Genomic DNA, 12,654 nt, shown 5'->3' with positions numbered 1-12,654 from the left:
AAGGTATGTGTGAGTTCTGTATCAAAGGGACAATTTGCTGAAGTGGGTATTGTGTATTTGGTTCGTTGATTACCTGAAGGCTATATGTGTTTTTAATGGCTCATCACATTTTCGCTTCATCATCTGGACGCGCGGTCCAGGCCGGTTATCAGCGGCGAGGTGGTGGCAACAAGCAAGGAGGTGATGGTCCTATCGGAGGAGTTGTCAAAAGTCAAAACCATACGACAATATTACTCGCGCGAGAAGTGTCATTCTGTTAGGGAAGCGACTTGGCTTGACGTACGATTGTTTAGATGACATTGTTAAATTAAGGTGAGATTGCGGCTCAAATTTTGGTGAGAAGGCTTCTGTAGCTCTTGCATAGGGAGGGTCGAGTTTGTTTTTTTATGGTTCTTTTCTTGTTGGCTTTGTTGTTGTTGGGTGGGCTTTCTCAGACTTTACTAGCCTTTGTTGACCGTGTGACGGTGTTTAGTGGGTTGTTTTTTGAGGCTTTAGGGCTGTTGTTTTTTCTTGAAATTCCTCATGTTTTTTAATCTCATTTGAGGATGGTGTATATCGTGCTTATCTCCTCACGTTTATATCAATACAATTTGTACTTTTGAAAAAAAAAATTCTATAAAAAAATAGATAAAAAAGCATAAACAATGAAGTGGAATTTTATCTTGTTAAATTCAATACATGTCTTGACCAAAAAAAAAAATTCAATACATGTCATATCGATAAACAAATACACTGATTTTAAATTATTTGATCTAAATATATAGCCATGCATGCCGTGCTCTTTTGGTGATTAGCAACTTGGTGTGCTGGATAGAAATTAAGTAACCTTTTTTAAAAAAAAAATTGCAATTCGCCAACGTGCTTTTGTAACAACTACAGGCTATAAATAAGAGTACTCATGAATACCAATATCATCCATCAACCACACATTATCATTAACAAAACACATAACCATGGCCACCCCCTACTCAAACCCTTCAACTAAGAGACTTCTTTTAGCAGCTTTGTTTCTCATGCTAGCCATAAACGTGAACTCAGCCCAAACAGTTTCCTTCAACTACACCGAGTTCATAGATGATGGAAATCTAATCCTCCAAGGTGATGCCAAGATTTGGACAGATGGGAGCTTGGCCATGCCCACTGATCCATCCATTGGCAAGACTACAAGCCGTGCCTTGTATGCGACACCAGTGCCCCTTTGGGATAATACCACTGGCAATGTTGCAAGCTTTATCACTTCATTCTCTTTTGTTGTCACTGACGTCCAAAATTTACCTGCTGATGGAGTGGTCTTCTTCCTTGCCCCATGGGGGACTGAGATTCCCCCCAATTCAGAAGGAGGGTATCTCGGAATCTGTGATAGTAAGAGTGGCTTGAATCAATTTGTTGCAGTAGAATTTGATTCTCACCCCAATACATGGGACCCAAGTTCTATGAGATCACATATTGGAATCGACGTCAACTCTATAATTTCCCTGAATGCTGTGAACTGGAACAGGGTGAGTGGATCATTGGAAAAGGTAACTATTATCTATGACTCTCTAACTAAGACATTGAGTGTTGCTATGACTCACGAGAACGGTGAAATTTCCACCGTTGCTGAAGAAATTGATTTGAAAGTTGTGCTTCCAGAGAAGGTTAGTGTTGGTTTTAGCGCAACCACGTGGGATAAGCATCGTGAGAGACATGACATCTATTCATGGTCTTTCACTTCAACCTTGGAAACCAACGACGCCACAGTTCTTCATTCCCCCTCTATACACGTGTCGGGGGTTGCTGAAAAGGGGTGTGTATCAAGGCCCCAGGACACAACTAACAATTGTGTGTTACCTTTGGGCTGTTCCTCCACGGCCCAATCTGATTATAGGTCGGTGGAACCACTTGGGCTTGACTCTTCTTCCCCGGTGGCCCAATTATTTGAGGGTAATGTGATCCCGAACGTGGAACCAAAGTTTTCCAATAGTAAAGGTGAGTCTTCCAAGGGTAATTCAATAGAGGATTTGCCGGAGATAAGGGGGAAAAAGATAAACTCTCCACTGATGTCTTCACAATCAGGAACCCACTTCTCTTCAGACGAGATCGATGGGATCGATGCCACCTCTAAGGCTAGCGGTGCCTCTCGGTCACAGTATTTTAAGGAGGTGTCGATGACAGCAAGTTCTGAAAGTGACCCAATTCAAAACCTTTCCGTCGACTGCTCAAGGAGATTGGCGGAGAGGGAGGATAGAAAAGAGGTTAGACAATTCATGCTTTCTTTATGTGACTCTCTGTCAGAATCAGGGATTCTCAATTGCAATAAGCTGTTCTGGGAACGTTCTAAAAAATCGGAGGCCAGAGATCTCTGGAACTCTGGTAAAGCCTTGGGGGTTAATGTAGGGGAGGATGACGAACGAATGATTGATAGAATTCTGGAGCTAGAATACAGGGATGAGGAGGAGATGGAAGTCAGTTCAAGAAGGGCGGTAAAGGGTATCCCATGAGGATCTTAAGTTATAATGTGAGGGGGTTGGGGAACAGAGTCAAATGGCGGGTAATCAGAGAAATAATCACCAGGGAGGAGGTAACGTTTGCCTGCTTCCAGGAAACAAAATTAGAATCTGTCGATGGGAGGCTTTGCAACTCAGTTTGGGGTGATGACGCTTGTGCTTGGGCTTTCACTCCGGCTATTAACAGGGGCGGTGGACTGCTGTGTTTATGGCAGACTGACACATTTAAGCTGGTGGAGAAGTACCAAGGCAGAGGTTTTTTGGGCCTCCGTGGTTTATGGGGAGCAACAGAGGTACCTTGCTGTATATTTAATTTCTATGGGTGTGGCTCGCTTGAGGAGAAAAGGCAACAATGGGAGGAGCTTATTTCACTGAGGTCCAATCTTGCTAATGTTGTCTGGTGTGTGCTAGGGGACTTTAACTCTGTGAGGTCCCCAGATGAAAGAACTGGAGTTTCCTCTATTTCTGCTTCTTCCCGTAGGGACACAGAGGAATTCAATTCCTTCATCAGTGTGATGGGGTTTATGGACCTTCCTCTCGTAGGGAGAAAGTTCACCTGGATCCGACCTAACGGTAATGCTATGAGCAGGTTGGATAGAGCATTAGTATCACCGGAATGGATGGATCCTTGGCCCAATTGTTATCTTCATGGATTAAGTAGAGACGTTTCAGATCACTGTCCGATTGTCATCAAAGTTTCCAGCCTTAATTGGGGCCCCAAACCATTTAGAACAATTAACTGCTGGATGCATGACTCTCGGTTTAAACCATTTGTGGAGAAGGAGTGGTTGGAGTTGAATATTCATGGGTGGGGTGCCTTCATAGTAAAAGAAAAACTCAAGGCTATTAAAACTAGACTAAAATGGTGGAACACAGAGGTATTTGGGGACCTTTATAGACAGAGGAAGGAGATTGGAGGTAAGATCGAGGAACTTGAGAGTAAGGCAGAAGAGGTAGGCCTTTCCGAGGATGAGCTGTTAACAAGGCAAGGCCTCCAAGCTGATTTCTGGAAAGTAGCTAAATTACATGAATCACTTCTATACCAAAAGGCAAGGACTAGGTGGATCAAGGAGGGCGACTCTAATACCAAGTACTTTCACTCTCTCATAAAGTGGAAAAGGAGAAAAACTTCCCTAGTGGGTCTGAACATAGAAGGTGTGTGGCATGAGGAGCCAACAATGGTGAAGCAAAAGGTCAAGGATTTTTTTGAAAAGAAGTTCGAGAAGATTAATGGTGTAGCCCCAAAGCTGGATGGAGTTCCGTTTAAGCAACTCTCTCATTGTGATAACGAGCTTCTGGTGGCACCTTTTGAGTTGGAGGAAATTAAGGAGGCGGTGTGGAACTGTGATGGCGACAAAAGCCCAGGACCGGATGGATTTAACTTCAAATTTTTTAAATCCTTTTGGTACTTGCTTCAATCGGACATCAAGAAGGTGTTGGATGATTTCTATATTAGAGGAGCTTGGCCAAAGGGTAGCAATGCCTCCTTTATTGCCTTGATACCGAAGTGTGACTCTCCTGCGGACCTCAATGAGTATAGACCCATTTCTCTTGTGGGTAGTCTATACAAAATTGTGTCGAAAATTCTTTCTAAGAGATTGAAGTTGGTGCTTCCATCCCTGATTGATGAGAACCAATTTGCATTCCTTGGTGGGAGGAACATGTTGGATAGTGTGTTGATTGCAAATGAAGTTGTTGAAGAGGTGAGAAGAAAGAAAAAGCCAACTATCATCTTCAAGGTGGACTATGAGAAGGCCTATGACTCGGTACGATGGGACTTTCTCCTCTATATGTTACGGAGGATGAATTTTGACGCTAAGTGGATAAAATGGATTAAGGGTTGTCTGGAGTCTAACACCGTCTCAGTCCTAGTTAACGGGAGCCCAGGACCGGAGTTCAAAATGTGGAGAGGCTTGCGACAGGGCGATCCATTGGCACCATTCCTCTTTTTGGTGGTTGCGGAAGGACTCAACGGACTACTCAAGAATGCGGTTCAGCTAGGCAAATTCAAAGGTGTCAGTTTGGGAAGGGATTCAGAAGTGGCTGTCTCAATGCTCCAGTTCGCCGATGACACTCTTTTCTTTGGGGAAGCAACTTCACAGAATGTATTTACTCTGAAATGTATCCTGAGATGCTTTGAGCTTGCTTCTGGCCTGAAGGTGAATTTTTTCAAGAGTAAGCTTATGGGGATAGCAGTGGAAAATCATAGCTTGAGGAACTTTGCTACTTCGTTGCATTGTACTACTGCGGATGTGCCTTTCAAGTATCTTGGTATCACTGTGGGTGGCAACCCGAGACGTCTCTCATTCTGGGATCCGGTTATTGCTAGAGTGAAGAAACGTCTTGCCACTTGGAAAAACAAAACCCTCTCCTTTGGCGGAAGGATCTGCTTAATAAAAAGTGTACTCACCTCTATTCCGTTGTTCTTTTTATCATTTTTTAAGGCTCCTGCTGGGGTTATTGAAATGTGCCACAGGATTATAAGAAGATTCCTATGGGGTGGAACGGAGGACATTTCGAAGATGGCTTGGATCAGCTGGAAAAGAATTTGCAAATCAAAGGATGAGGGAGGACTCGGAATTAAGGATTGGGGGAAGTTTAACAAAGCACTTTTGGGGAAATGGAGGTGGAGATTCCTAACCGAGAGAGAAGGCCTGTGGCACAAGGTCTTACGTGCTAAATACAAGCTTCCAAGTCACTCAAAACCCTCTGTTTGGTGGCAGGACTTGAAGAAAGTTTGCTTCCCGGAAGGAGGGGACCCTTGGTTTGAAGAACAGCTGATCAGGAAGGTGGGAAATGGCAAGGAGGTCAGGTTCTGGACAGATGTGTGGTCGGGAGGGCAGAAATTGAGTGAGAAATTTCCGAGATTATTTAGATTATCAACTCAAAGCCTATATCACATTGAGGAAATGGGGCTATGGCTAGATGATACATGGGTGTGGAATCTGAATTGGAAAAGAGAATTGAGGGAGTTCGAGATTGGCAGCCTTAATCTACTAATCTCAGGCCTAGGTTCATTCAAACCATCACCTAACACCAGTGACAAATGGCTGTGGCTTGCTGATCCAAAAGGAGTCTTTTCTGTTTGCTCTGCTTATGACTGTCTGCAGGATGTCAGTGAGGAACCTAGTCATGAGGTGTTTCGGCATCTGTGGAAGATCCAGGCCCCTTCTAATGCTTTAGCTTTCGCTTGGAAAGTTCTCCACGATAGGATACAATCTCGAGCCAACCTTAGGAAGCGTCGGGTGATCTACTCAGCTGAGGAGGCTCTGTGTCCGTTTTGTGCCCAACAAGAAGAGACAGGTGATCACCTATTGTTTTCTTGCCCTGTAGCGTCACAGATTTGGAGGGCAATATATAACTGGCTGGGCTTTTCTACTGTGATCCCTGAGAGAGGAAAAGACCATTTCTTGCAACACATTTACTGTTGCAACTCGCTGACCCAAAAAACAGGGAGCATGGACAATTTGGATTGCTACCGTCTGGTCAATTTGGAACCTGCGGAATGATTACATCTTCAGGAACGAACCACTGATTTTTGACAGAATCCTGGATTCAATTCAGGTGAAATCGTGGTGCTGGATGAAAGGGAAGGTAAAGAATTTCACGTGTTCCTTCTTTGAATGGCAAGCACAGCCCCTTCACTTTATTAATACTCTCTAGAGCACGGTGGCCTGTTGCAGTTAGGGAGTGTTGGATCTTTTTCCTCTTTGTAGATATTAGCTTTTAGATCCTTTCTTTTTTCTTTGCCTTGACTGTGGCTATCATCCTGTTGGCTCTTTCTTGGCTCTTTGTATTTTGGCTGGAGTACCCATTTGTACTCCCTTTTATATCATTTGGCTTATCTAAAAAAAAAGAGAACATTAATATCGCGAGCTATGCATGATTTGGCCCACTTATCCTGTTGATCGAGGTGTTGTTTACTTCTGCTAATCTTAATCTTGAATAAGGACAATGCATGATCGCATGAGCAACGTTTGTTTACGTTTGTCTCAATGTTATCGTACGTTGGATGTCTGCAAGTTTAGTTTGAATAAAATGTTCAATTTCTAATGTGCCCTTATCGATCATTTATATTATCCAGCCCAATTTATATTTCATATCACACTTATTATCAATATTTTTTGAATGCCAAAAAGAATAAAATAAACAAATAGCACTAGGGGTGCTAAAAACCCGATTACAAATTAAAGAAGATCGAAAAGAACAAAGCAGAGAAACACAACACTAGTGCAAGAAGTGAAAACAGATATGCACAAAGACAAGGTTCTAAATATCGGTCGCGGTCGCGGTGGCGTTGCGGATTTCGCGATAACGGATATTACAGTTGCTGCGGTATGTGTTGCGCCTGTTGCGGTGTGAATGGTTCCCAGATTTTCACAAATTATGCTTAAAATGCATAAAATATGTGAAAATATATATATTATCATATAACCTATAATATAGATCATAATAGTAACTTCTAAACTATACAAAAACTCATAACATATATTTTAAATCTTCATAACATGTCAAAAAGTAAAGAAAATCATTAGAAAACGTATATATTGTTATTTTGCTGTAAAAAACGTATATATTGTTATTTTAGAAAATAATGAATATTATTTAAAGAAAAGGAAATAATGAATATCTGTTTTTCAAAAAAAAAAAAAATCCCAACCAACCACATTCAATCACACGGATCATGGCATACATTTAGGGAGAAAAAAAAAATTAAAAGATGATAAAAACAAGTAACAAATCTTGACCACTCCTTCTCCTCATCTTCTCCACTCTCACGGTCAAAATCTCTCCACTCTCTCAACGACATAAATTTTCTCCTCTCCTCATCTTCTCCACTTCTCTCCCAAAAAATTAAACAATAAGCCACAAATCTGAAACTGAAGAGGGAAGGGAAGAGATTGAAGGGTGGGTCATGGGTGGGTTACTTACCAGTTACCTCAAGGGCAGAGGACAACAAAGAAGAAACTGAAGAGGGAAGGGAAGACCCGTCTGGACTCTGGAGCGTCGGGGATGGTGGACGCCGGTGGAGTGCCGGTCGAACTCAAAGCAGTGGAGTGGAACACAAAATCCGATCGTTTCAGTTCTCTACTTCTCTCACGGTCAGAGCTAGAGGAAGAGAAGCTGGAAGATTGATGGGTTGCCTCAGAGGTAGAGGAAGTCAGATATAAGGAGTGGAATGGCTCAAAGCCTCAAAGAATCTTCAATCTATTCAAATTATTGAAAATACAGGTTAGGTTTGCTATGATTTCTGAGTTGAATCTAAGAAAAAGCTGAAATTTTGGACAATATTCTCTGATTCTCCTATGATTCTCCTCTGATTGTCTCTATTATTAGTTCTGAAAAGGGTTTTTGGGGGGAAAAAGGCTGTCACGGCAAAAACGCCCGTGACGCCGTTACGGTGCGGCCGAAACGCCGTTACGGTGCGGCCGAAACGCCGTTACGTCGCGGCCGTTATCTGTGATTCGGAGTAGCAACGAGAATTCGTTCCGTAACGGTAACGCTCTTCGCCGTTACCGCAACATATCGGACGTTTTTTAAATAACGGTCCGTTATTTAGAACCTTGCACAAAGAGAAGGAAAAGAAAAAAACAGAGGAGGGGAGAAGAACGACTCTAACACCACCAACATCAATAGATAAAGCACCATAAAACACCAATGCTGAATATGAGTCCTTCAACAACCCAGCAAAAGCTTCTAGGGGACCGAAACCAAAGCTTCACATAAAGGGAGGCAACAACGGCGAGATTAATCTCAAGAGGAAAAAACCAGCAGAGCGTAGAGAGAAAAGATCGCAAATGAACCAAGTCAATTATATATCCACAAAAACAGCAATAGCAACAACCTTAGTAGAGCACCACTGCAAAGCCAGTAAAAGGCACCTTCAGAACCGTACAATTCAATTTTGCAGCAAAGCCCCTCACCACAGGTTCATTTCCCAGAGATCAACAATTTTTTATAAAAAATTACTTTCAGTCCCGACACAAGTTCAAACCACCTAAATATGCTTTTGATAGTATACACATTCTCTAGAGACATTTTCCCTATTATTAAGGTGTCATCAGCAAACTGAATATGAGATATTTCAATATTATTACTTCCTATCCTGAAACAAGAAAACAATTTATGTTTCACTGCCTTCCTCATCAACCCTCCCAAACCCTCTGCCACGATCAGGAAAAGAAAACGACCTATTGTAGGTTGTCTTGTCTTAAGCCTCTTTCCATATGAAACTCTTCAGTTGGACTCTCATCATTTACCAAGACCGATATAAAGCCTGACTCTACACAACATTCACTTCACCCCACGTAATCCATTTTTTACCAAACCTCATTCTTCCCAGCATATAATCCAGTAATTCTCACAACACCGAATCATAGGCCTTTTCAAAATTAAATTCAAATAAACATCATGATTTTTTCTTTATCAAATTGCCTCATCTACCCCTTCATTGGTCATAACAACTCCATCCAACCAGTGGCGGAGCATTTAAGGGACTAGAGGAGCCCTCAGCCCTCCTATTCTTTTTAAAAAATTTACTAGTACTACTAAGAAATATTATTATAATATTAGTAATAATATCATATGTTATGAAAAATCATGACAAAGGTACATATATGCATAGGTAGCTATAGGTGATTGTGTATGTCAGTAAACGTTTGTACCAAATATATTATAATATGATTAATGTAGATAGAGAAACATATAATAATAACAATAATAAACTAGTAAAGTAAATTTTTACCTTTTATTAATTCCAAAGCTTCTTAGACACCCTTTATTATTTTTCTTTCCAAAATTTTGTCCTAGTACAGAAGGTGAAGACTGAAGAGGATGTCTCATAGTGGATGTCTCATGGCAAAGTTTCTCTTATTCCCAACTTTTGTTAGTAAAAATTATACAACAACTCTTAACTCTAAATCAAAGCATTTTTATTTCAATTTTCTTGCTCTAACCTCATTTTAATGTGCAGGTGCAACTCTATGTCTCTAAAACTTCTTTATAGCTAATTTTTAAGAGTTTTTCTATTTTTATAAAGTTTTTTTTTTATTGATGATACTCTAAAGTAATTGGACAAGTTTCCCAAAATATGTTGGTGGTGCTTGGCATATAGCTTCATTGCAATTTTGATAGATTAGTTATGGTAAATTGAGAAGGTGTATTGCATTGGCCCTTGGAAGCTATGGTCATTGGTTAAAAAGGGGTATTGGGTCTTTTTTTTCACTGGATAGTGTGGTAAGATTTTAGAATGAAGTTGCTAGCATTTTTTTATCTTCTTGCTATAGCTAGTTTAATTCTTTTTAGCTTAGATAAAAACTCTATTGGATTTGAGGATTTTTGCTCTCACTGGAAATTTGTTAAAAAAAAACTTTTTGGCCCTCCTATATATTTTGGTCAAGCTCCGCCACAGCATCCAACATATTTCTACCCATACAAAGACAAGTTGGTTCTAGTGAATAATTTTAATAATTACTCTCTGTAACCTACCCGCAAGGACGACCTTGGCTATGATTTTATAAAGGCTTCCTACCAGCGAAATATGTATATAATCATTAAGTCCTAAAGTGTCCCATTTTCATGAAATTCATTCATCATTCTATGTACATCCTCCCAGTGTCCAACGTGTTCAAATGGATGAATGAGAAAATTTGAAATGTGGCATGTGTCCAAGATTGTAGCAGCTGCCCAAATAAAGGTTGCTTCCTTATTTGGGCCGTGTCCAATGTCTTAGGCTCTTAGCCTTATATGTATTAGGGTGAAACACTAAAAAACCTAGACCCATTTCCTTCCATGCACGAGTGGACGTCAACCTTTCTCCCTTGCCACAAGGATCGGTAAGCCACCGACTTTTGCCAATTTCCTAAGTTTTTGACCGGTTCCGACGATTTTCCACCAATTTGCATGAACTTCGGTTACTAGCACACCAGCCGAACCCCTCTAGCCACTGGTTCCCGATCAAATCGATCAAGCCGCTTGATCCGGTCCGGTTCAATAAACATTCATAAATATAACTTGCTGATATAGTACATGTTGTTGTATTTCGTAATTTTGACTCTTGTAAAAAATAGCACCATTCACACTCCCTCGGTTATCACACGTTGTTTAATAAATCTCTTTCCTTACACGTGTAGCTAGCTCAAGCCCTTCATGCACCAACAAAAATATATGGATATCACATGCACAAGGCAGCAATCGTCTCAAATCACGTACAATACTATTTTTTTTAAAGCTAACAAGATAGTATTATTAGCCATGCACCAGCAAAATAATATTATTAGCCATGCACCAACAAAATTATTCACATTCACAAGGTCTTGATCGTCTCAAATCATGTTCAATATTATTGTTTTAAGCCAACGTAACGAGATAATATTATTAGCCATGCGCCATGCACCAACAAAATTAATCACAATCAATCGTCTCAAATCACGTACAATACTATATCTTTTAGAAGCCAACAAGATAATCATGATAATATTAGCCAGGCACCAATAAAAATGAATCACATGCACAGGGCGTCGATCGTCTGAATCACGTACAATACTAGTTTATAAAAGCCAAGAAGATATTAACCATGCGCCAACAAAAATTAAGCACATGCACTTGACCGTCTCAAATCACGTACCACACTTTCTTTGTATTGTTAAATATCGAAATAAACACTTTTTTTATAAACCAATTAATAAAATAACATTATTAATATTATCAATTCTGTGTCATTTATTTTATTCTTAAGCTAAAATATAAATAAAAGTTCCTAATATATATCTATTATTAATTACTGTCTCCATGGCTGTGTATGTTTTTTTTAAGTCATTAATTAGAGCTTGAAGCGTGGATAAATACACACGCCCGTCTACCGCGTGCCTAATTAAATTTCAATTTTTTAATTAGAAAATGAGGAGAGTAAGAATCAAACTCTAGAGCTCTAAATAGACTCCGGGAGTTTTGAGGATCATTCAGTCCTCAGATGATGTGTCTAATTTCTGGGCTAAAGAGGATATCGAGAGGGTTCGTAGCTTGCTCCGGCGGGATTGGCAAGTCCTCATGGTTCAGATACCTCGGGAGAAGAATGCCACTGCAGATTGGCTTTCTCGGTTTGCTGCGAGGGAGGGTGCGCCGCACCACGTTTGGAGCCAACCATCTTCCGTTTTGATTCCTTTGCTGCTGCAGGATGAGATAGCTTAGTTTGTTTTGTTTTTTCCCTATGTAACCAAAAAAAACTCTAGAGCTCTCGGTCATAGAAACTCTGATACCATGTTAAGTAACCAATTATCTCAAAAGCTTAAGATGTTGGGTAAAAGTCACTTTAATAGTTTTATATTATATTCTAACAATGTAAGTGTGAGTTTAAATCATAATTAATTTTGGACAAGATTGATTTTAGTAAAACTGTATATGATAAATACAAGTTAAAATGATTTTATAAAGTAAAGCACTAGGACTTTTGTTCGCCGGGCTCTCCAACTCAAATTATTCCTATAGAAGTACAAAGTCATTGCAAACAAATAAAAATATCACAACTCAATCACTCAAGTAACTCGTGAAGACAATACGACTCAACATAAAAATCAAAGAATAAAAAACTAAAAATATTTTTTTCTCCTACTTAGGTTGTCTCTCAAAAACCACAATTTTATAGTCTTTTTTAGACTTCCTCCACCTCGACTTTAGAGGAGCTAAGTTCAAGGTGATCTTCCCCGGTCTGGATGATTTCGCCACTATGGTACAATTTGATCAACCTAGATCTGACCATTTACAATAAAAGCACTTTTAGAAATTGGCTCTTCAATCTCAATTGCACCATATGAAAAAAGACCTAATTAATCATATGGATATGAGATTTCCAGGAAATAGCCTCAACGTGGAATTGTAAAGCAAAACTTGCTGCCCCAGGAAAAATTAGCTCTTAACCATCTTTCTATCATGCCATTTTTAGTACTCTCCTTGTAGATGTGATAGCTACTTTGCAGAATTTCCTAAAGTAATAAAAGATTGATGCTTTAGTGTGCTCTGTTTGTTCTGCTGGATTGCCTTATCTGTTATTTTGCGGTGACTGAAATGTTTCTACCATCACTTTTTGAAGAAGAGAACTTTGTAGAAATAAATGATCTTGTAAAAAATTGTTTAAGGAGAAGTCCTGCATAATACTTTGTAAGGAGAAATC

General features: G+C 40.0%; 1 protein-coding gene across 1 annotated transcript; it reads left to right on the top strand.

The window, feature by feature from the left end:
* Positions 1-931: 931 nt before the first annotated feature.
* On the top strand, positions 932-2,480 carry LOC130738430 (putative bark agglutinin LECRPA3). Its single transcript, XM_057590405.1, has one exon. The coding sequence runs from the start codon at positions 954-956 to the stop codon at positions 2,478-2,480; it is 1,527 nt and encodes a 508-aa protein (XP_057446388.1). The 5' UTR covers positions 932-953.
* The last annotated feature ends 10,174 nt before the right edge of the window (positions 2,481-12,654 follow it).

The sequence above is a fragment of the Lotus japonicus genome, chromosome 2 (genome assembly GCF_012489685.1).
Source record: "Lotus japonicus ecotype B-129 chromosome 2, LjGifu_v1.2".
Taxonomy (NCBI): domain Eukaryota; kingdom Viridiplantae; phylum Streptophyta; class Magnoliopsida; order Fabales; family Fabaceae; genus Lotus; species Lotus japonicus.
Note: the sequence above shows the minus strand (reverse complement) of the source record. Positions and strands in the feature narration are given on the sequence as shown.

Coding starts and splice junctions, on each gene's coding strand:
- LOC130738430 (XM_057590405.1), top strand. CDS start 954: ATGGCCACCCCCTACTCAAACCCTTCAACTAAGAGACTTCTTTTAGCA.